At 31.4% G+C, this 25,455-nt stretch overlaps 3 protein-coding genes across 3 annotated transcripts in view; 2 read left to right on the plus strand and 1 right to left on the minus strand.

Annotated features, from left to right (window-relative positions):
- Positions 1–1,975: 1,975 nt before the first annotated feature.
- LOC143083240 (endoplasmic reticulum-Golgi intermediate compartment protein 2-like) lies at positions 1,976–25,432 on the minus strand. The gene is made up of 11 exons (XM_076259489.1): positions 25,347–25,432; positions 22,370–22,493; positions 16,260–16,368; positions 15,519–15,565; positions 14,656–14,884; positions 13,026–13,121; positions 8,630–8,688; positions 7,633–7,731; positions 6,957–7,054; positions 5,986–6,148; positions 1,976–2,186 (listed from the first exon to the last, which is right to left on the minus strand). Exons 2-11 carry the CDS (start codon positions 22,482–22,484, stop codon positions 2,008–2,010), a joined length of 1,194 nt encoding a protein of 397 aa, XP_076115604.1. The 5' UTR covers positions 22,485–22,493; positions 25,347–25,432; the 3' UTR covers positions 1,976–2,007.
- LOC143083239 (transmembrane protein 117-like) overlaps positions 16,959–25,455 on the plus strand; it is a 28,799-nt gene continuing 20,302 nt past the window's right edge. The window contains exon 1 of the mRNA XM_076259487.1: positions 16,959–16,981. The gene's annotated coding sequence lies outside the window, so the exon portion shown is untranslated. The remainder of the gene's footprint in view (positions 16,982–25,455) is intronic.
- LOC143083241 (uncharacterized) lies at positions 19,799–22,139 on the plus strand. The gene is made up of 2 exons (XM_076259490.1): positions 19,799–20,918; positions 21,724–22,139. The coding sequence occupies exons 1-2, from the start codon at positions 20,786–20,788 to the stop codon at positions 21,903–21,905; spliced, it is 315 nt and encodes a 104-aa protein (XP_076115605.1). The 5' UTR covers positions 19,799–20,785; the 3' UTR covers positions 21,906–22,139.

Here is a 25,455-nt window from a genome sequence, read left to right on the forward strand (position 1 = left end):
TGGAACCAAATTTGAACTTGATCTGTTATTTGTCATGACAAAACAATACACTAAATATCAAATCAATATCTTCAAGCATAAAGAAAAACTGATTTGCCAGATTTGCAGGATGGATAGACACAGACAGATGTAGTACAAAGCTAAAGTCCTGTTCAAACTCCATGGGTAGGGGGTTCAAATAGCATTACATAAACCTAACCAGTTTATATGATATTCCCTGGGCCAGCCTTTCCTATCATGATTTCCTTGATAGAGGGTTGCTGCTCACAAGGAAGCTATAAAACCAAGAGTTCCAAATGCTTAAGTTGCAATCATCCCTTCATAAATTTTACGGACGCCATCACAAGTTGGTTGACCGTTATGGAATATTCTTTTCACAGATGATATCGGGTATGTTCCTTATGTCGTAACTATAATTCTGTTCCCTTTTCACGAATTTGACCAACAGAATTAGACTATTTACCAGGTTTGTCACATGAGCAACATGACAGGTGCCACATGTAGAGCAGGATCTGGTTACCCTTCCGGAGCACCTGAGATCACCCCCCGTTTTTGATGGGGTTCCTGTTGCTTAGTCTTTAGTTTTCAATGTTATGTCTTGTGTACCATTGTTTGAGTTTGTCTTTTTCTTTTAGCCATGACGTTGTCAGTTTATTTTCAATCTATGAGTTTGACTTCCTCTGGTATCTTTCACCCCTCTTCTACTTGTAAGGGCTGTTAAAAAAAATAGACCCAGGGATGGCAACTTAAATTTCCCACAAATGGTGTGTGTGAAATATTATGTTGTTCAAGTTGTGAGTGTATGTAGGTTTCCAAAATGGCTATTATGTGTGGTTACTCTTTTTTCATAATGTCTTTTCAAACAAGGCTCTCTGCTGTCTTGAATGTCATAGTGCAAACCAAAAGGTCAATTTATCAGTCCTTACTTTATCTTAAAATCTGAAGTAAATTGATCCATACACACTCAAATTGTATTGTTATAATCTTGCAATTTGCATTAAATTTGACACATTAGAAATATAAAAATATAAAAATATAAAACAACACGTTAATAATTTATTGCGTCCGAAGCGCTTTTCTGGATTTACCTTCATCAGGAACGCTCAAAGCCAAACATTTGAAATCCGAAGATGTATAAGTACCGAAAATCGTTGAAGAGCTATATGTTAAAAATACCTAAAATAAATAGCCAAATTCATCTAAAGCCAACTTTGCCTGAGGGAGTTGAAACCTTAGTTTCATAATAATTTCAAAATTTATAAACAGACAATTTTAGTAAAGTTTGTTTAATCATGTCAGTACCGAAGCACTGACTACTGAGCTGATGATACCCTCGGGGACTGATAGTCCACCAGCAGAGGTATCGACCCAGTGATGTAAAAATATAAAACAACATGTTTAATAATTTATTGCGTCCGAAACGCTTTTCTGGATTTACCTTCATCAGGAAGCTCAATGCCAAACATTTGAAATCCAAAGATGTATAAGTACCGAAAATCGTTGAAGAGCTATATGTTAAAAATACCTAAAATAAATAGCCAAATTCATCTAAAGCCAACTTTGCCTGAGGGAGTTGAAACCTTAGTTTCATAATAATTTCAAAATTTATAAACGGACAATTTTAGTAAAGTTTGTTTAATCATGTCAGTACCGAAGCACTGACTACTGAGCTGATGATACCCTCGGGGACTGATAGTCCACCAGCAGAGGTAACTATGGTACAATAAACTAAGAAAAAAGGTGAGCTTTTATTGAGTTCATACAGTTACACATTCCATTGATCTACTGATTGTTGGTGTTTGACGGTACTTCCAACACTGTTAGCTACATCATGGCAAGTTGGTTTTTTTTGGATGGACAGAAGAAATATAACTGAAATCAAACTATTGAAAGATAAACACAGCCAAAAATAAATGGCAGAAGTGTAGAACTGCCATATATTGCTTTAGTATAAATGGCCATCATAAATACAAAGTTTGTAAAAACTTATTTTATTTGGATTTCAGATCAGGTACCAGATTGTAATAAATTAACTTTTGGTGAATTGTTAAAACTGCTGTCATCTGTCAATGATTGTGTTAAAATTTGTGAAGATGATGAAGAACTGTCACTTTCTTTATATTTTCCTAAATGAAATCTACAGCATATAATATCAGCTAAGAATCCACTCCAGTTTCGCATCATCCCTGAAATAAAAAAATTATGAAAAAATTCATGTACAGCTATTTAAATTAGGAACCTTGGTTTTAACCTGCTCCTACCTTTTAAAATATTTACATTCTTGCATAAATAACAACCTTATTCACATTGTTAGCTCACCTGTCCCGAAGGGACAAGTGAGCTTATGCCATCACTTGGCGTCCGTCGTCGTCCGTCGTCTGTCGTCGTCTGTCGTCGTAGTAAACTATTTCAAGAATCTTCTCCTCTGAAACTACTGGGCCAAATACTTTCAAACTTTAACTGAATGTTCTTTAGGGTATCTAATTTATAAATTGTATCCGAAGTTTTGATCTATCAACAAACATGGTCGCCATTGCTAAAAATAGAACATAGGGGTCAAATGCAGTTTTTGGCTTATAACTCAAAAACCAAAGCATTTAGAGCAAATCTGACATGGGGTAATATTGTTTATCAGGTCAAGATCTATCTGCCCTGAAATTTTCAGATGAATCAGACAACCCGTTGTTGGGTTGCTGCCCCTGAATTGGTAATTTTAAGGAAATTTTGCTGTTTTTGGTTATTATCTTGAATATTATTATAGATAGAGATAAACTGTAAACAGGAATAATGTTCAGCAAAGTAAGATTTACAAATAAGTCAACATGACGGAAATGGTCAGTTGACCCCTTTAGGAGTTATTGCCCTTTATAGTCAATTTTTAACCATTTTTCGTAAATCTTAGTAATCTTTTACAAAAATCTTCTCCTCTGAAACTACTGGGCCAAATACTTCCAAACTTTAACTGAATGTTCCTTAGGGTATCTAGTTTGTAAATTGTATCCGAAGTTGTGATCTATCAACAATTCTAATATGACGTGCTTCTTTAGCTTTGTAAACAACACTGTGATAAAATTCTCGATAAAATATACTTAGCGCAGACTCAGAGATATGCATAATAATGGCTGTTACAATATACTTGCCACGTAAATCTACATGTATTGGAACCTATTTGCAGATCCTTTGCCGATTTTATTGTTTTTAAAAGTGCAATTAAAAAAGACAAAATAACTTTTATTCTTATTCGTATGCATAATAAAAAGAAGTAATGCACAAGAGCTCGGAGAAATCAACAAAATAAAAATTAAATAAAATTCCGCGAAAGTCTATTAGTCTTTTTGGCGCATTTAAGTCATTTCAAAACATGACGTCATACAAATGAAACCGCTAAACTTGAAAGTGTTCTGTTACATGAACCATCGGAATTCGTATGATATTGTATTAAAACTGATTTATTGAGGTAGGTTTTGTTTTATTTTCTATTCTATTGCATTATTTGCATATTTACCCATTTCAGCAAGTAAACATGGCGGCTCCTTAGTTACAAATGTCAACTTTTGATTTGACGGAAGCTTACGAGAAAAACATGTACATTAAAAATGGCAAATGTTGGGTTTAAGAACTTAAAGAATTAAAACGGTTTTTTTCTAGCAGTTATTCTCGAAATAGCCTACGCAAGTTACATATTTATAAAGCTATTTGAGCTTTATCTAACAGGGAGTAAAAAAGAACAGCCACATACACAGCATACCCACCCTCGCTTCAGTTTTTTAATGACCGTATTTGTCCTATTAGAATCGAAATAATTCATGGAAGCCATAGATTGTTGGAAATTTACACATGGCCTGGGCCGTGATATTCGTTAATTTTATCCCTCGCTAACGCTCAGGATAAAATTCAAATATCACGGCCCAGGCCATGTGTAAATTTCCAACAATCTATGGCTTCCATGAATTATTTCTTAAACATGGTCGCCATTGCTAAAAATAGAACATAGGGGTCAAATGCAGTTTTTGGCTTATAACTCAAAAACCAAAGCATTTAGAGCAAATCTGACATGGAATAATATTGTTTATCAGGTCAAGATCTATCTGCCCTGAAATTTCCAGATGAATCAGACAACCTGTTGTTGGGTTACTGCCCCTGAATTGGTAATTTTAAAGAAATTTTGATGTTTTTGGTTATTATCTTGAATATTATTATAGATAGAGATAAACTGTAAACAGCAATAATGTTCAGCAAAGTAAGATTTACAAATAAGTCAACATGACGGAAATGGTCAGTTGACCCCTTTAGGAGTTATTGCCCTTTATAGTCAATTTTTAACCATTTTTCGTAAATCTTAGTAATCTTTTACAAAAATCTTCTCCTCTGAAACTACTGGGCCAAATACTTCCAAACTTTAACTGAATGTTCCTTAGGGTATCTAGTTTGTAAATTGTATCCGAAGTTATGATCTATCAACAAACATGGTCGCCATTGCTAAAAATAGAACATAGGGGTCAAATGCAGTTTTTGGCTTATAACTCAAAAACCAAAGCATTTAGAGCAAATCTGACGTGGGTAATATTGTTTATCAGGTCAAGATCTATCTGCCCTGAAATTTTCAGATGAATCAGACAACCTGTTGTTGGGTTGCTGCCCCTGAATTGATAATTTTAAGGAAATTTTGCTGTTTTTGTTTATTATCTTGAATATAATTATAGATAGAAATAAACTGTAAACAGCAATAATGTTCAGCAAAGTAAGATCATCAATTAAGTCAATGTGACCAAAATTGTCAATTGACCCCTTAAGGAGTTAATGCCCTTTAAAGACTTTTTTCACAATTTGTTCATCATGTTGACTTACTTTAAAAAATCTTCTCCTTTGAAACTGCTGTATCAATTTCAGCCAAACTTAGGCTAAATGAGTTTCAGAGTATCTAGTATAAATTTTATATTTTATTTCCTTGTATGTCAAGAAACATAGCTCCTATGGCTAAAATAGAACATAGGAGAAAATGATTATTTTTTTTGGCTTTTGAAGAAAATAGGACGATCCAAAAAACATCTAAATAAATTGAAAAGCCAAAATAATCATTGATGAGAGATTTAACCAAAAGAATTAAGGTGAGCGATTCAGGCTCTTGAGAGCCTCTTGTTAATAATGTCAGAACTTTAAACAGAGACTATACTTTTTTTCACAGTATAACACTTCTGACTTCAAACGTTTGGCTTTGAGCGTTCCTGATGAAGGTAAATCGAGAAAAGCACTTCAGACGCATTGAAATTATTAAACCTGTTGTTTTCAATTTTTTCTATAACTCATAATTTGTAAATAAACACACTCGCAATAATTATTTAATTTGAAAATATACAAGCATTCTTAGAGTATGGCATGGCAATACATAGTCCCCTACCGGGTGACAAATCATTATACTAGAAAATTTGTTTAACTTGTTTTATAACTTGTCATGGTGTAAACAAAAAGAAATCATCAGATCGGAACAAAATTTGAACTTGATCTATAACTTAAAATGATAACACTCTACACCAAATATCAAATTAATATCTCCAAGAACAAAGAAAAAAAGTGTGGAAATCTGACTGACCGGACTGACAGATGGACAGACAGACAGACAGAGTGCAAACCTAAAGTCCCCTCCAGATATGTCTTACTTTTTTGTAATTTTGATAATGAAAATGTTGAAATTAAAATAGCAACACTCTAACAAGTAAGTTTTGCAAATATTCAAAGTCTATGAATCATGACTGAAGGTACATGGCTAAACAATAACCATGGAAATGAGATGTGCCAATGCTAATACCACTGCATAACATGTACAAATGACTTATAATAAGTAGTTCCCTTTAAACAAACCAATGTATTTATGTATTAGTTTGTGATTAGATCACATTTTTCAAATCAAATATTCAATCTTCAGTCAGTGATAACTTAACTATCTATAGTACCTACACTAATGAAGTTACCATAATGCAAAATTACCTGCAACTGAGAATACACCACCTATTATACCACATAATCTGACCAAAAACTGCCATATTGGTTGATGCTGTTCTCGTACTCGAATTTTCAATGAATTTAAATCATATTTATAAAATATTCCTGAGATTCCATGGCTTCCTTTAGCATGATTTATTGTCCTATTCTGAAAAGGAAAACAGAAAAATCATGATATTTCTATAAACTGATTTACAACACCACTATGGTTACTGTTTGTTCATAAATAAATGCAGGTTTTTATTAATGTGAATAATACAACTGGGTGAGTATCATGATAATAAGAACTTGCATTCTGATAACTCACTGAAATATATACCTATAGGCAGATGTTTAAGAAATTGCAAGAATTAAACTCACAGTTTTGTCCATTCTTGAAAAAACGCAATAATAAATGCATTGCTATAATTCCAGTCACTAAGAATTTCTAATAAATTTTTTGGAGAAAAAAAAAGAAGTTACTTCCCCTTGTTGAGAGGTCAGTTTTGAAAATTGATGCTCAAGTTTGTTTTTATTTTCAATCTCTGAAGGAGATAACTACCATTACATGTAGAAAGTGTTTGGATTCAAACTAGTACTTCATATTATGGGAAAAAAGAACATTATTTTGTTCAATTAACATTAATCAGATAAAACTCTTTAGGAATTATTTCGGTTTCATTAATTCTGTCATTTTAAAACCTGAAGAATTCCAGCTTATGTTTTGAGCTTACATTAAAACACGATGACTGGCTATTAATGTCTCAAACAACTAAAGTCAATGACTCTACAATATTTTCATTTCTGGGTACAAACATTGAATTACCCATAATCCTTTAAATTCTAAAATGGCAATTGAATTATTACCTAAATAAAAATAACTTCATACTGGTAAATTTTTCCGTATGCACATATTAAGCATTAGATAAGGATTGAAAATAAAACTTAATATTGGAGAATAGTATTTGATAATTTACCCTTTCAGTAACTGCATACTGGTAGGTATCAACATTAGCTCTGTAGGTTCTAACTTCTGTGGGTACAACTTGTATAAAATACTGGAATAAATGATAATCTACAAAAAAAAGTATTTGGTCACAACGTATACCAGTATACCATTATACCACATTAAAAAAATTTGCATAGATTTTTTTTTAAATTTAAAAATATAATTGTGTGGTATGATTGTGGATGAGACAACTATCCACCAGAGACCAAATGATGTAGATGTTAGCAAATGTATGTCATCATAAAACAAACATCTCTTTTAGTAAAAACTATCTTTTTGCAAAAAAGAAACCTCTGTGAAATATTGCCCTTGTCTTTTACACCTGAACATTATGATGTCATAAGTCACTTCTGATGTCAAACATTAACATCAGATGTTTTCAAACTTTTTCTACCCTTTAAAATATTTTCAAATTTTGCTTTTGAGTGTTTAATATATTATTAAAATCATCTAAATGTATGTTTCTAAGAATATGAGAGGATTTAGTATGATTGCCAATGAGACAACTAATAACCACAGACCAAATGATATAAAAGTTAACAACTTTAGATCAATAAAGATTCAAAGCTTAGCATAAGTATTTTTTTATGAAAGGGGAACTTGTAGCATTGTTTTTTTAACTTTAGTCTTTCTCCTTAACTTACTATCTTTGGTAATTTTTTCTTCTCCATCTAATGGACTGACAACGCCATGGACTATATCTCCAAATGATAAATGGTTTATACGATGGGTATAATTCATTTCTGAAATAAATCATACGAGTTAAGAAAGATTACAAATTTATACAGCATATATTATTTGTTACTTTTTACATGAAATAACAACAATCAGAACAAATGCATATTAAGAAAGTATGTATCAAAATACTATCAAAAATATATCTTTCATGTGAGCTAGAAAAAAGAAAAAGATTTAGTTTATCTTTAGACTATAAATAAATCAATTACATAGTTGTTGTAGTAATATATGAAGGTTTGAGTAGTCAAATAAAGGACCAACTATGTAGTCTAAGAGAACATGATTTATTTATAAGCTGTAATAAGAATTAAACCAGATTCAAATTCTGCAAGAGCTCTTCTATCAGTGCTTTTGTGTCTTGTTTTTATGTTTGTTGTTTTTGTGTTTTGTATAAATCTTTTCACTTTTCAATTGCAACTGATTTTTACAGTTGGTCCTTATGATATTTCCATACACCACTGTCCCATGTCAGGGAAAGGTTTGAGCGCTCACAAATGTTTTTAATCTGCCACATTTTTTATTTCCCTGTCTAAAGTTTGGAGAATGTAGTTCAGGTGTTGTTGTAAGTTCAAGTCTGTCGTATTTGTTTTTTCTTAAATTGTTTTGTATTATATTTAGCCATGAGTTTTCTCATTTGAATTGTTTAACATTTTTCATGTCCAGGGTTTTTCTCATTGTTGAAAAAATTTGAACCACACACACTATGTCGAAAAAATTACATATGATATATAGACGCTTGATTTTGATAATTGAAAGCTTAATATTTTCTTAGCAATAAAACATGATTAAAATGTTCTGCTGATTTTTACAGAGTTATCTCCCTGTAGTGGTATGTACCACTTTAAAAAATAAATGTGCTATTTGTCTAGTCAACTAGTAACAGTTTGAATCATTATTTCTTACCATTATCTCCAATGTTAAATGAAATATGAGCATGGCCACTAGGAAATACTGGTATTGATCTGAAAAGAATAAATAATCATGAAAGCAATTGAAAAATTAACAATTAGAAGCTAGACAAGGATAATGCCCCCGCTGGTTTTAGATATGTATAAGACACAGTGTCATTGCAGGTCTCATATCAAGTTTAAATGACACTGTTCAACAACAATATGCAGGGAGGGAAGGTTTGATGGATGGATCGAGGGATGGTTGTACAGACAAGGGTGAAGAAATACATAGTTCCTTCCTATTTTGTATTGGGGTGCAGTGGGGGATCCAGAAATTTTAATTAGTGGGGGCCCACTGACTGCCTCAGAGGGGGCCTTCTATGGGTCTGCTTCAGTGATTCCCTTTATAATCAACTAATTTTTTTGTCAGAAAAAGGGGGGGGCACCCTGGGTCCTCCCCCAAAATCCGCCTCTGGGGTGGGGAGATAATAGTTCATCACTGTCACACAAATTTTATTTGATTTTAACTGTTCACTTTAACATTTTATAATTTCAAATAATTTCATGATTACTTACACCTTTGTAAAAGTATACATGTAGGGATGGGCAGAAAGAAATTGTGTTATATCAAAAACCATAAAAAAAAACTGATAAAAATTTCTGTATAAATGTACTGGGTACGCAGTGGTATTTTGAAAGCAAACTTCTGCTCTACTAAAAGTTTCAAAATGCTATTACTATTTGTGACCAATAAAATAAAAGAGTATTGCCAATTAGAATAATTCTAGGTTTAGCTTTTATTTGACAATAAATCAAAGGTTAAGCACAATAGAATATTAAAAAAAAGTCTTGAATCTACCTTGAAATAAACTAAAACTGAAAACTTTCTGAAAAAAAAAATACATTTCCCTTTTAATACAAAATATAATATGTCCTACAACCAAAAAAAATCAAACTTAAACACCTTTCTGAAGAGATGTTATCAAAACGTTATACGAATTCACATTAGTTCATCATGAGTAATCATTCGGAGTGAACAAATATCTAGATTTTGTAAACAAACTAGCATACAAAAGTAAGATGTCATCACTAAAAACTGTTCAACATGTTTAACGGGTCTTCAATGAATCAATGATTAACAGACTTTAGAAAAAAAAATAGTCATAACAGTAACAAGTATTATCTCTTAAACTGCTACTCATCAGCCAATCATTTCTGATTCATACTCTGATTTGAAAACAGTATTCATTTAGAGACAAAATAGACTAATCTAATTTGGGATATACCATTATCAATAAGATTTACCCTTTTTAAAATGGATTGCACTTCATAAATGTTACCTAATTGAAAAATAGAAAAGTCTTTTCTGGGACAAACAATTTTTCAGCTACATTTACCTTTCTTAAAATGAAAGGGACTTTAAAGGATGAACCATTTAAAGAGAGATAATTCATTCTATATATGGACTTTTCTACAACTGGCTAGCTAATAAAGACTTCTAAATTTACTATATATATATATTCAATTTTATATTTAAGTTTGTTACTTGAAAATATCAATTTTTATAAATTCCCATTTTCATGTGCATCAACCACCAAAGTAAACAAGAAGTATATTAAAACACTATTTCATGGTCAATATTATTTTTACCAAATTGAAAATAAATATATTGTGGACAAACTAAAGTTAGTATCTGTAATTATAAACAACTCAAAGAAAAAATTATGATAGAAGTGATTACCAGTATTTCAATGATTGATTTTTTTTTTGACAAAAATAAAACAAATTTGTAGAAATGAAAATGAATATTGTGGAGGGGATTCCTATGTTACCAGGGTTTCCCCTGGGTCAATTATTTTTTTTTTTTCCAACTCTTTCTCCAAAACAATATATTTTTCGCCACTTTATTTTTTTTTTCGCCAAGTAACATAAATATATTTTTCGTTTAAAATTTACCTTTGTTTTCTACCCCAGCCCCCCTCTTCCTTAAATAAGATGATTTTGCCCCATTGTGTCTATGATTATTCTCTCAAACTTATTTTAGAGTCTACATTTTTTAAATGAATAAACACTAAACATTTGCTTTACAACAACAGATTTTTTTTTAACTTAAAAGGGGAAAATATTCATTGTATTTTAAACAACTTTTCTAAATGAGGAGGCCACTATACTTTAAATAATAAAGAAGATTTAAGTCCTGGAATATAACAAAATTAATGGACATGTTTTGATCAAATAATACCAGTATAGTTGGTAAGGAAAGTTTCTTTAAAAGAAAAATACTGATGTGCCTTTTTGTACTAAGAAGCGGTTTTTACAACAAAACAAAAGCTTTTATCACATGAAATTGATCCCTCATTTCATGTGTAGTCATTACATTGAAGGGTTAATCTCATTCGAGGGGTTGTTCCCAAGCTTTTGGATTTTTTTCATAACGACAGTTTTCTTTTCTTGACCATCGTAAATGAAAAGGTTGAGACATAAAACTATGCTTGAAACATGTGTGTCACTCAAACGACTTTTAAGTAGTCTCCCTAATCAATTACCTATATTAAGGACATGAAGGATGTACTTAGGTGAGGTTTTGGAATTCATGTCAAATGTTCGGACTCCTTTGTGTTTTTCCATACAATACAAGGTAAAATATTTTGCCCCATAACACCCATTCATTTTTTCATATTAGACTTAATACTGTGGATTCATTTTTATTCGTGGTATACCAATTTTCGTGGGTTTCGAGGGTCACAGCGGACCACGAATTTAAGAATTCAACGAAGAATAATCCTGATAAAAATGTATTGAGTCGGATGTTTATTTCCGGTTATGTTATGCAGTTCTAGTATAGTGTTGAATAGCGATAAACATTGTAACATAACACATGTTTTTTATTAAAAGAAGATACAAGTATTTTGATTAAATCAATAATTAATATATCGAATATCAGTGATAATTTACTTTTTAAAATTGATTAAAACTGTTCATGGAAAATAACTGCAACTTGTTAATTACCGTGTCATAGTTTGGTTTACTAGTGATTGAAAATCAATAGGATTAAGTACGGGGATATTGCCCGTAGGTAATATTGTTTATGACAGGAACATTTATTTTCACACCTTTTACTTATATGACTGTTTATTGTATCGTGATTAGGAAAATGAGCTTTCAATCATAAAGTTTTGATTGCCTTATAGAATTCCGACAAGCATTTATAAATTGTAAAACAAACAAATAATTAGTTGTCTTTGTCCATTATTGTAATAGAAGTTTTCAATGAACACTTTAACCTAAAATGACCAAGCGAGGATTTTGACAATTCAAAACTTTTTCAATGAATTCCTTCTTTTTTGTTTGTTTTATTATTGATCAAACCAAGGAGGTTAAATGACCTACTAAATCAAAAAGAAATCCACGAATTACGTATCAGAATTTTTTTTTGTAATCAGCGATCCACGAATATACGTATACCACGAAACGTCTTTTTTTCTCTATCCACGAAAATTGATACCCACGAAAATAAATGAATCCACAGTAGCTCATGAAAGGTCATTTAACAAAATTTTGGAAGATTCTTGATTTTTTTTCTTTTGTTTTGAGACCCAAATAATATCAAGGCAAATATAAGGTAAAAGTCCGAGTCAGCCTTTTCCCGCCAAATTTTAAAATCTCAAATATCTCGAAAAGGAGGTCCATGACCTATCAATATTTTTAGTTCATTTTTATCCTAAACGAATACTCTACTAGCTTATAGTATCAATTTTAACTTCTTGATTTATTCATTTTCACCTAACCTCACCTAAGTACATCCTTAATGTCAAAGGATAAATTTAAAGTTTAAAATGATTTTATCAGAGATTTTTCTTGCTTTTGAACATTTTTTGTCCCAACAACAGCTGTCTTTTCTAAACTAACTTTAAAAAGAAAAGGAGACGTCAAAAGTTTGCTTCAATCACGTGCGTCGCAAAGTGGTAAACAAATTTTGAATGTGACATTTAGCGGAAGCCATTTAACCATATCATTTTGTCAAACAATTCAATCAACACCTTTATTTATTAGTCCTTTGTTGTCGATAGCCATAAAATGCAATCAGCTGATTATTGATTTTCTGTCCAAATCTTAATGAGGTCAAGGTGAATTCCGAGTATTGTCTGATCGGGTAAAGTCTGAGAAACTCAAAAAAAGTAAATAAACAAGATGGAGGAAAATAAATCGTTATACATGTATATATTTCTTTCGCCAAATTCTTTCGCAAATGATGAATTTTTATCGCCACAATTATTATTTTTTCGCAAATTGCGAAAATGGCGACCGCCAGAGGAAACCCTGCCTGTATGTCATCTTTGTTTATATTCATGTTGTGACAATTTTTTACCAGAAAGAATAGATATTTTACATCTGCATTCTGTACATACTTTCCAGCAGTGATGTGAAAATTTCCTGCCACTTTGTTGACAACAAGGGTTCCATGGATACGACAGGCATCTGGACGGTGGGATGGTTTATCTTTCCTGTACAAAAAAAAATAATATTATATTTAAAAGAATATTACATTTTGAAAAAAAATATATTTACAAGATTGTGATTTTCCTGCTTTTGTATGAAATATGTCTGATGTAAGTTTACCTAATTGAACCTTTTGCCCACCTAAAATATTTCTCTGCCATGAATTCACTTGTCAATGTAATAATTTTGAATGTTAGAGTCAATGATGTTTCTAAATTCAATATTTTAAGCATTTGCTAAGTGACTCAAAGTAAAAAGATTGGTTTATGTTGGAGAAAAGCCTTTTTTGTTTTTCATTTATACTACAACATGATTTTTTTTACTGGATTAACTAATAATGATTATCTTTTATGAAATGGTTTGTTTTTCTTTTATAGAACAGTTGTTACTTTGAGAAAAGTTTAATATGATATTATTACGTAAGTATTTCTCTATTGGCCTTGTTATTGGTCTGAGGCTTGCTGTATTGGCCTGAGGCGAAGCCGAAGGCCAATACAGCTGGCCGAGGACCAATAACAAGGCCAATACAGAAATACACGTAATAGTATCTTTATTAATTAACTACAGTGTTACAATATTTTTTTAATTTCATTTCAAAAGAGATAAAAATTTTTACCTTGAAGTGGAACAATCCAAATCTGATGAATTTTTCTACCCTTTTCAGTCACTATAAAGTGTTACAACTTAAATTTAGACGCAACACATAAATAGTAACTGGAAAGGTACTGCCATTGCATATGTTATGCAGAAACTTATTTAAAATCGATGGGAACAATTGGGAAATTATGAGGTTGTCAAGAAATGAACTTTGTGATAGTCTACTCGTTCCCCAAACCTGAAATAGTTCTATAGCTATCGTCTGCTTTCAAAATACCTTTTAAATGAATGTGACCGTCTTTTGCCTGATATGTATGCCGTATTGACATTTTCAGCATGTTTAAGATAACTAAATGACAACTGCGTCTTCAAAACAACTGTTTTATACTTTCAGTTTGTGTTTATCGTGACTTTCGATGTAAAATCTAGAGACGTTCCGAAATCCTGCACTTGTGTCAACTCGGCCAATATAGAATAACTCGGCCAATACAGAAAAAAATCTATATTGGCCGAGTTATTCCTTATTTGCCGAGTTTACACATTATATTGCATAGGCAGTTTTCATCATATTAAGTCCAATAACAGTGTAGTTAATTAATAATTTGTTATAGCAGGAGAATAGAAAAATTCAATCAATCAATAAATACTATCTATTTCTGTATAAACCTGTAATTCAGTTGTTGTCCTTTGTTAAATTGTATATTTTTTGTATTTTTTCTTTCGTTTTTTACATAAATCAACCAGTTTTCTCGTTTGAATTGTTTTACATTTGTTTTTTCATGGCCTTTTATAGCTTGCTTAGCAGTATGGATTTAGCTCATTGTTGAAGTTCGTGCAAATTGAAAATAGCTATGATCTCTAGTGAAGAGGTGATTCATTTGCAATCATACAACACCTGCTTAATTTTACTTGTACTATAATTATGATTTATACGAATTTCACCTTTCTGGCATGCCTTTTCTAAACGATGTATAAACTGAACCTGATAGCCACATAAGTTCTTGTATGGCATGATATTCTTCTCTCAAATATTTATTGACATCTTGTATGATATCTAGATAGCGCCTCTGTTCTGTAGAAAGTTCAAAATAAGTGTCGTCCATCTCTAAACTACCAAAATTAGAATGTCCAAAGTTTTGTCCTGTAGAATCCACAACATCTGCTCCTAATGCTATAAAAAGTACAAAAACATGTTAACAAATTATTAATTTATTTGGTTCACTGCATTCAGATTTTAGTGGTTTCCTGTGGAATAATCATTCAGTTCAAGGCTGATCTGTGTATATCATAATTTTCCCTTACATCATTAGTCTTTAGATACATAAAAATACCCAGAGTCCATTCATCCAGTCTTACATGTACAATTCTTACCATATTTTTATCAATTCTTTATAATCAAAGGTTTATATTCTCAACTTCGTGGACCATTTCAAAAATCAGTCTTGATTTGTCATGTTTAAAAGAGTTATGCCCCTTATAAATATTAGTTATATGGAAAATTGCATATGTAAGCACTATCATCAGTACAATTCTTTTCAGATTTTTATGAAGTTTATATTCAAGGTTTCAATTCCATAAACAGGTTCCAAAATCAGCCAGATCAACTTTTTTTTAAAAAAGGTGATTTATTCAATGAGTATTTATTTTCAGGGTTAAATTCTATGTGTTATGTATAGTTTGAAATGTGCATCAAATGATAAAAACAGTTTTATATGAAACGAACATATGTACATACATGTATGTACATGGACTAACATGATAGAATTTTCATTGTTCCCTTGAAGGCTTCCCCCATGAATACTTACCATTACATCTCATTGCCACTGTTATATCTATATTGATCTTCAATTTTCTAAACAAAATAAAATAATAATTTATAAATGGTATTTAGGACATGTACTAGAAATATGATGAAGTCTGCACTATGCAGTTTAATAATATAAATACCAAATCAAAAGTGAGAAGGTTTGAAACAAAAATAAAGACTCACTCAAGCATTGTCAGAATTAAAAGTCATGTGTGTGTATATATTGTTTTCATGGGTACAGGTGACCCAGAAATTTAAATATTTAACTGATATCTAAGCAGTGATTAATTACATGCACTTTAGTTACAATCATGGTTGCCATCAAACAAGTTGTACAAATGTTTAGTTAGTCATATCAAGAATGACTGCTCCTTGTTTTTTTTTTTTTTTTTTGCCAGATATTAAGAATTCTATGGTTTTATCCATTTACATGATGTAGGGCCATTAAAAAATTTGCCCACTAACCCTTACTTTTCTTTTCACAATCTGATTACATATAGTTTGAAATGTCATATTTGAAAATCCAGAAATATCCTTGGTATCTTTTTATCGTTTTAAAAAAAATAAGGTTAAGTGTATGAAAAATCTAGAGAGAATCATTTCCAGCCAAATTTTCAATGGCTTGTATACATGATGTATCAAGAAAACAAGCTTACTGTCCCTTCATTTGTTCTGTTTTTTTTTCAGCAGTTAAACATCAGCAATTACTGGACTTTCATGACTTTGTTATCCAACTCACCCATCCATTTGTGTGTCAACTTCATAGTCAAACTTCAGCTCTGTCCTGGCATAATAGATGACCTCAGACAGCACCAATATGATAATAACACCAAACACTGCCAATGATACTAAAATGAAATATGTAAAAGTTTCAAAATGTTTTAATGCTACACACTGGTGAGTGTTGCAGTGGTTGGCTCTTTTGCCACTTTCAATTTTTTTCTTCAACTTATTTTCCTTTTCAGAAACGAAATAAATTTCAATTTGGAGCATACATGTAGTTGTTTCATGTAAATTGACCCATATCTTTCTTTCATAATTTATATTTCATTTCAAAATTATACACTACAGAGGACAAGTACAATAAATATAAAGTTAGAGAGCATTGCTACAGAAATCAGAGAATAAACAATGAGTCTGAAAGTATATTTGTCAGCTAAGTTTTGAATATATTCAGCCTGCTGCTAAATCTCTCACTCAACAGTTGGTGTACTTTTCATGCTTTTAGAAAATTTCAAAAATATACATAATTCAGAAAACTGGTAAATTTGATCTGATCATAAGTAAAGGACAAAACTTGTTGGTGTTACAAAGTTAAATTTATACAAAATTTAAATGCAAAACTTCAATATACATGTATATACATGTATTTTATTGCATTTATAGGATTTAAAAAAAAAGGTTAATTAACACTTTGTAGAATTTTTTAACAGGAGTAGTTGTACTGTGGTTGTAAATCATGTAAGTAAAACACTTTAAAATCTACTGATATTAAAAACTAATTATATGACAGGCTATTCAACATCACCATTAATTGTTGATTCACAGTGAAGCATGTAACACCAACAAAAGGGATATATAATAACCGGAGAAAAAAATATAGTGTTCTGTTGTTTGCAACTGCTTGACATAAACCTTGAGAATGGAACTGGGGAATGTGTCAAAGAGACAACAACCTGACCACAGAACAGACATATATGCATGATGTTGACGTTAAATATCCATATCATGTCCAAAATACAATTTTTAATTACTATCTAAATTTTGCTCAGGTTTGCTAGTTTAATTCTAATAGGAAGATGATCCTCTTAAAGTTATATAAAAACACTATTAGGTTTGACAAAAAATTACTCTAGTTATAAAATTTTTAACAATAGACTGTCTTAGACTGAACCCTTATGTTGACTGCAAAAAAAAGTCCATTTATCAAAAAACTTAATTTTACTCTAGATGGTTTTCTCTTGATAATCATAATAATGAATTTGAAGAAGCTTATATTAAAGCTAATTTGAAATTTCATTAAAAAAAAATATTTTTAAACAAGTTATTGCTATTTTATTTACAAATACAGATGTAAATTACAAATACACAAATAATTACTCTTAGCGCTAAAAACTTTTTACAGATGAACTTCATTGAGTTAAACACAAGAGTTCACTTCACTTATGACACTTAAATATATAGTTATCAAGTGGATTACAAACTTCATTCACTAGTGAACAAAAATCTGTCTGTTACATGTATATGCAAGTCCTTCATATTAAACGAATTAATCAACAAATATTGTTCACTGATACTTTAAAGACTTAGTTCGAACTGTCAAATTAGTTCAAACTGTCAAATTAGTTCAAACTGTCAAATTAACACTGACATTTACTAAGTACCCTTTTATTACATTATCAGTTATAATAGAAAAAAAAACAATGGTCATGTATTTAAGGTAGACTAATCTATCATTGATAAAAGTATTCATGTATTTAACATGTTTAAGATGGACTAATCTATCAAGAAAAAAATATCATGTATTTAAGATAGACTATTCTAATATTGAAAAAAACACAATATGCATATATCTAAGATGGATTCATCCATATTCAAAGTCAGCAAACCTTATTTTTAATGGACTGGACTTAAATTATGAGCTAGTCCATTCCTTGCCAAATTTCCCATTGTGAAAAATGGACTTTACTACAAATGAATAACACAAGTCATACTGATCAATTTCAAAATTGATAACAATCTAGCTAAAGTTTCAAAATATTTTGCCATTTAGTTTCAAATTAAAGTTTTGAAAAATAACCAATCAAAATTTAAGATTGCAACTTTTAGTCATGTACATGTGTTTTATCTGATTAAAATCATCCTTTTTTTTAAATAAGTTTACATTAACACATAACACAATTTTAACAGTAACATTTTTAAGCTTTTCACTTTTTGTAAGAACTGCAAGAATTATAATTGAACATTTAAAAATTCAGAAATGTTTTATAATGCCAATATTCAAGACAATTTTGATATAATAAATTAAAATACACCAATTTATAACTGTAAAATCTAAGTATGATAAGGGCATACGCAGGGCATACGCAGGGCATACGCAGGGCATACGCAGGGCATACGCAACAAGGACAGAGATAACACTTGTGAATCTGTGTTTCGCAAAATTAGCCAGCACTTCATGCACTATACAAGTGTTAGATTGAATTAATTTGAGTATTGTTGAGATAATTAGACACTATACGTACAATCGGAACAACTCGGCCTTTCTGGTTGCACGAAGAAATAACCTCGTATGCATTAGGCGGAGGAATCATTGTCCGGAAAATTTTCCGATTCGATTCAAAATTATATTTTTTCGACTGGACTGGTACATTTTTTTTACCACTACTGATTTAACTTGCTCCTGTCCGGAAAATTTTCCGATCCGATTGAATTTTATATTTTTTCGACTGGAATGGTACAAATTTTTTACCATTACTTATTTACTTTGCTCCTTCTTTCGCGCCAAAATATTTGGCAGAGTTAAAGTTCTTGATTACTCTGTGATATGTAACCAAATTATAGCGCCACCTGGAGGATAGAACTTCTTTGTGTCGCGGATCACTACAATTCCGGCCAACAATTTAAGAAGAATTTCTCCGTAGTGCATACGAGGCTATTGTACTGCGTAGCGAGAATGGCCGAGTAGTTACGATTGACTATACGTATATTGTTTTTATACTGAAATAGATAAAAAAATAAAAAAATAATAAAAATCTGAAACAAATATTATTAAAAAAAAGTGTTTGGAATTTCCCCCTTGGGGTACCATTTTGAGGTATTTCCCTATGAGCGTAGTCTAGGCGGTAGGCATTGACAATTTAAGAAATTAGAAAGGGAAAATGAATTTAATTAACATTTGATAAACATGGTATATAAATTACCAATTTGAAGACATAACAGGTTTAAATTCATAAAAGTTTGACCATTGTTACTACACGTTGTCATGGTTGTGACATGACGTTGTAAGTAGGCGGGGCTTATAGGTGAGTTGAGGTCATTGACGTATAAAGCTAATGTTTATACGTATAGCTTTATCTGTATAGTAAAATATCTGATTGCAGTATAATGTTGGACATGTTGATGATGAACTCATAAATTAACCATAGTCAACTGGGTGTAAAAACTGTTATAATTTAAAAGGATGTGAAGTCTTCTGAACAATCTTCATTCACCACTTCAATATATCATGATCATATATATGGTCTCTTATCAGAATGCTTTTTTACTATAGGGCCTAAAATAAAATATTGTTTGTTTCCCCAATCCCGACCGACCCGGAAAAATCGCCGCGACCGGAATAATTTTATTGCCGATTTTGTGTAGAATTTTTTTTTTTATCGAAATTCATGTGGTGGTGCGGTGCTCCTATGAAATGGAAAAATCAAAACATAAGACATAAGAAGGAGACGCTGTTCTTCAGAGCGCCTTTGAAATCAGCATTGTTGAAAACGCCTTGATGACGCGACTTGGCTTTCTTCTTCCACGTGGTCTCGGGTCTTTACGATATTCAGAACAATATTCTCTAGACTGTTCATATATTTACATGGACGCCGTTCTGTCAGTTTTTGTTGCCGTTTATTCGGCTGGAAACTTTAAGGAAAGACTTGGTAACAAATGAATTGCGCAAATTTTCGAAGGAAATGTTCGAAGACATATGTGAGGACGTGATAGCCCATTTAAAATTGACTGAAGAGGAGGAGGATGCTCGTGACAAAAAACACATCCGCGTATCTAAAAAAGTGGTTCTACAGAAATATTTAGTCCACACTACGATGATGACATGAAACTGGCACTAGACTTTAATAAAGACTTTTTGTTTATGTAATTTATACATGTTTCTCGTTTCTCGTTTTTTTTTATATAGATTAGACAGTTGGTTTTCCCCTTTGAATGGTTTTACACTCGTAATTTTGGGCCCTTTATTGAACAATTCATCATTCGTTTGATGTGTTTGGACTTTTGATTTTGCCTTTTGTTTTTGGATTTTCCTTTTTGAATTTTCCTCGGAGTTCAGTATTTTTGTGTTTTTACTTTTTATACAAGCCTTTATATATATAGCTTGCTAGGTGTGAGCCAAGGCTCCGTGTTGAAGGCTGTATCTTGACCTATAATTGTTTACCTTTATAAATTGTTATTTGGATAGAGAGTGGCCTCATTGGCACTCATACCACATCTTCCTATACATATTTAAGTTTTTGAAATTTTGCATTGACATTAATATTGATGGGACCTCTAAAGAAAAAGAAGCCTGAGTCCTCCTCAAATGTTGTCAACACCTTTGACAAAATGATGGGAGCCAGTCAAGCTGTCAACAAACTTTCTAAGGGAAAAGAAGAAGCTATTAACAAGTTAACAGGTATGCATAATAAGTGACCGTCCCAACATCTATTTCTTGCAAGCAAAGGTAGACTTTTTTAGGATAAGGAGAGTCTCCCCACCTTTGTTTGCATTCTTTTTCTTGCAAATTTTCAAACCCTTTAACTAAATTCCCTAATGGTTTCCTTATGCTCTTACTAATTTAACCTGAGGCCTGAAAGCAATTGATTTAAATTAATCATTTGGTCCCTAATAAAAGCAGATCACTCCACACTAGTCTTGTTAAAGCAGATAGCCCATGCATACTTCTCTAACTAGAAGGCTGCCACAATGGTAACTGTTTGAGAATCCAGAGCATTTGACAGACTGCTAACCAAGTATGACTACTGTTGTTGATATGTTATCACACCTGAAGGTTTGCTTTTATAGTATTCACAAAAGATTTTCTTATCATTTTTAATATATAATAACATGGTCTTGCATAGCATGATTTTGTTACCCAACATTGAATGAAATTTCCACATCTAACATACACTCTCAGTTGATTATATTTTATATGCATGTTCCATTGAGTTATTCGGTGTTTGATATGGGTTCAATGTTCAAATCCTTTTTCAGTGGAAAATTGCATACTTCAATGAATGGTATAAACTTCATTCTACTAGTACACTCTGACGTTGAACTTGGACAGATTTCTGACAGATTATACTTTTTAATATAATAAACAGAAGGCTCAGTATTTTAGACATTTTCTTCATTGAAAATTCCCAATATATATATATACAAAGTACTCTAGGATATTATTTTTTTTATTTATTGAAGATCTCTGTTGTTCTTTATTTCAGGTGATGCTGTTGAAGGCGTGTTGAATGTGCACCTACAGATAGACTGTGACGAACACATGTTGAATTCATGTATTATGACTCTACTGTGGCACAGCCCGATATATGTGCCTTCTGTGCAGCTGTGGGGGCAACAAAGACTGTGTCATTATTGGAAAATTACCACCCAAAAGAAACCCAATTAAATAAATTATTTCAAATTATACATAGAGTTTTATTTAATAAATCTGACATGAGGAAACTGATAGCTTAATACACCCTAGAATTTAAAATACAGCCCTATAATGATGGTTTGTAATTTCCTATTTACAAGTACAAAAAAAAAAAAAATACCAAAAAAATAAAATAATTTACCTACCTACCTACCCTCTCCTGACTTGATAGGGTCGGGTTTGGGGAAACAAACAATTATTTATTTTTGGCCTAAATTATAATTATTAAATGTTTTAATTTGGTTTGTCAAATAGGAAAATAAATTGGTTTGCACTTCACCATTGTGGCCAACTCAGAATTGTTCGTAATGTTAATTTAAGTTTTAATTTAGTTTGTCAAATATGAAAATTTGCACTTGTAGCCAAGGGAAAGAACTCCATATTTACATCTTGTGATGAACTATCTCATCTTCTTATATCTATCTATTATTACTAACCTCCCCCTCCAGTAGCTGTGGTTTCTTTATAATCATCTAAGACTTTTGGGAAAGCATCAAGTTCTTTGACAACTTTCAAAGCTTGCTTCCTATTTACCACATTCAATCGCCTCATTCTTTTATCCTAAAATGAGAAAAGAATTTTATAATGTGAGATTGACTACAATTTCACTGTCAGTTTTGGTCTTGTTAGTCATGTTAATGTTGCTTTACCTTCAGTTTTCTGTGTAGTGCCTGTAACTTTTTTCACCTTAATTCTGTTTTTACAGTAACCAATTTTCTTTTAAACATTCTGTAAGGTTTTTTTTGTTCAACTTATCAATTTTGATTACCCAATTGATATTTCTTCCAACATGTCCAATCTCTCTGTTTATTAACAAGTTGTTGTAATCGGTAGGTACATGTATGGTAGACTAGATGAAATATATATATATTAGAAATATTCACACCTTAAATTATAAAATCTTCTTCTTACGGTCCTACTAAAAAGCGCCCGGGAGTGCCCGAGAGCGCCCAGGAACAGAAACAGCGCCCGGGGAAAAGAAATAGCGCCCGGGGATGGAAAATTAGCGCCAGGGAGAATACAATAATAAAATTTTATAACAATAAATATTTTCCTTAAAAATAATTAATCATTGCTTGTTTTGTCCTTAATATAAATGGGGATATGTACGATGCTACATCTAAAGTGTTGTTGCACTTTTACATTTTAGATTTCAAAATTGTATATACATAAGTAAATAAATATAAATAAAAGAGTATATAGAATCATAAACAAGATTGTCCTCGATCAAAAAGTATATTTTGTTATTTAAAAATAATCAGTGCATGACGTTACATGTATATTACTGCTTTATTTGCTGATTTATCATGTGTAACTCTTAATTTTGATTAAATTAATATTTATCTGCGAAATTTAAGTTGTTTTTTTACATTTTTTATTTTGATATCGTTTTTGAAAAAAAGGTCTTTTGATTTCTTACATCTTATAAATCTTCCGCATAAACTGTGATCCATTATTATCTGTCAAATAGTATTCACATATTATTGTTTAAATTGAAACATTCATACTTTTTTTTGTGCTTTATTACAAATGTCTATTATCTGAATTTGCAAATTAAAAAAAAAATCAATGTGGATAACTTATTTCATCGACACAAAGTTGTCTCATGCCAATAAAATATCTATATATTTCCCCCAGGGGCTATTTTTTCTTCCCCGGGCGCTTTTTATTTTCCCCGGGCGCTTTTTCTTGACCCGGGCGCTCCCGGGCGCATTTTAGTAGGACCCTCTTCTTATATTAGTTGTTTAAAAATTCATATATTGGGACTAGGACAAAACACTTAATGAAATATTGGCAATCAGGTAAGGTATGCATACCTTTTTAACACATAGCACAAAATCTTAACATTTTTTTTCAAGTAGTCATGTGCACTGAACCATAAAAAAGGGGGCAAGGAAAATAGATATATATGTATTACAGACGGAAACATCTGCCTTAAACATGCAATTGATTTTCCTGTGTTAACATACACCTTATTGCTATTCCCGGCTGACCCAAGAATCTGTCCCGCTTGAACTATTGACGTCATAGATTTTTTTTAATTTTTGATGTTAACAATTCAATTCAATTCAAATCTTATTGCCATAAAACTATATATTTATAGTATGTGATTATGACACAACATAACAAAACAAATATAAAAAATAACAAGATGATTAATATACACAATAAAAGTAATTTTTTTAAGAGCATGAAGAGTCCCCTGTCCTCTGAGTTTAATAAACTGTTTTAAAAAGGATCCTACATGTAGCTTATTTACCTGAATGTGTGAAATTGGGTTGAGTATATATATTCTATTTTATCTATGTCATTTAAATTTATAAAGTGGATATTCTCATTTATCATGTTTATCAAAAAATCTAAATCAACTTATCTATTATTATGGTTTCTATTACAATATAAAAAGAAATTAATTTCCTTTTTAATTTGTTTACAGTTTTTGCATAATCTTTCTTCTCTTGGTATTTTAAGGTATCTTCCCTTTTCTATTAATAAATTATGGTCACTTTATCTAAATTTTGTTATCAGTTTTCTGAATTCAAGTTTTGAGCAAGTTAAGGTTCATGTGGACCCTATTTTACCTGTGGGGAAGTTCTCAAACCTGTTTCCCAACTTAGTTTATTTTGGCACCTTCTGGAGGAATGAAAAAAAGTGCATGGCAAAATCCTGGTAGGTTTTTATTTTTCTAAAACATAAAACATACTTAAAATTCATTTATCTAGGGCATGCTATGCCTTATTTGTTTTACAAATGCGCAGGTTTGTCTGTACTCAGAGTAACTTTTGAGATGAAAATACGGCCATTTTACCCATAGGGTCCACATGAACCTTAAATATTTTTCTTCTGTATTATTTATTTTTACATGTTTATAAATAGTGAGTTTGCTGTTAACACCACATTTAAGCACCGCTTTCAGACTATTTCGTGGCTGTCAGTTTATATTGGTGGAGGAAGTTGGAGTGCCCAGAGAAAACCGCCAACTTTCGATAGGAAAACTGACAATCCACGAGCGTGGTTCGATTCACAATCTCAGGGTTGACTGGCTAGTAATTACAGCAGTAATTACTTAGAAACTTGACCACCGAGGCCCTAATTGACATCATACAACAATCACTTTTTCATTGTCGCGTCAGATATTTTGTTTTTTGAAGAAAAAAATTTACGGGAACCTGTGTGATGTCCAGTCATGGCGTACAAATAGCAATAAGGTGTATTGTGTTTGTTGTTGATGTTTGTGAAATAATACACTGTATGTGCTTTAAACTTTTGACTTTACTGTGTCTTTGGTCAGGGAATTTCCTTGCTTGGTAATGGTATAGCACGTCAATTGAGATTTGTCCTCAAATTTGAAGACCAGATTTAAGATAATTAATTCTACAAGAATATTAAATAGTGTTTTTATTGTTCAACTACTTTTCAAATTATTAATTAGCCAATTTTCTCTTCCCACATCATCAACAGTCTTCAACCGGAAGTTTACAACATTTTAGCTATTTACTATCGTAGTTACGGATCTATATGC

This window comes from Mytilus galloprovincialis, chromosome 7 (assembly GCF_965363235.1).
Source record: "Mytilus galloprovincialis chromosome 7, xbMytGall1.hap1.1, whole genome shotgun sequence".
NCBI lineage: Eukaryota > Metazoa > Mollusca > Bivalvia > Mytilida > Mytilidae > Mytilus > Mytilus galloprovincialis.

Coding starts and splice junctions, on each gene's coding strand:
- LOC143083241 (XM_076259490.1), top strand. CDS start 20,786: ATGGGACCTCTAAAGAAAAAGAAGCCTGAGTCCTCCTCAAATGTTGTC. Junction 20,919..21,723: donor AGCTATTAACAAGTTAACAG/GTATGCATAATA, acceptor TCTTTATTTCAG/GTGATGCTGTTGAAGGCGTG.
- LOC143083240 (XM_076259489.1), bottom strand. CDS start 22,484: ATGAGGCGATTGAATGTGGTAAATAGGAAGCAAGCTTTGAAAGTTGTC. Junction 14,885..15,518: donor AGTGGCAATGAGATGTAATG/GTAAGTATTCAT, acceptor TACTTTTTATAG/CATTAGGAGCAGATGTTGTG. Junction 8,689..13,025: donor TTTCACATCACTGCTGGAAA/GTATGTACAGAA, acceptor TATTCTTTTCAG/ATCAATACCAGTATTTCCTA.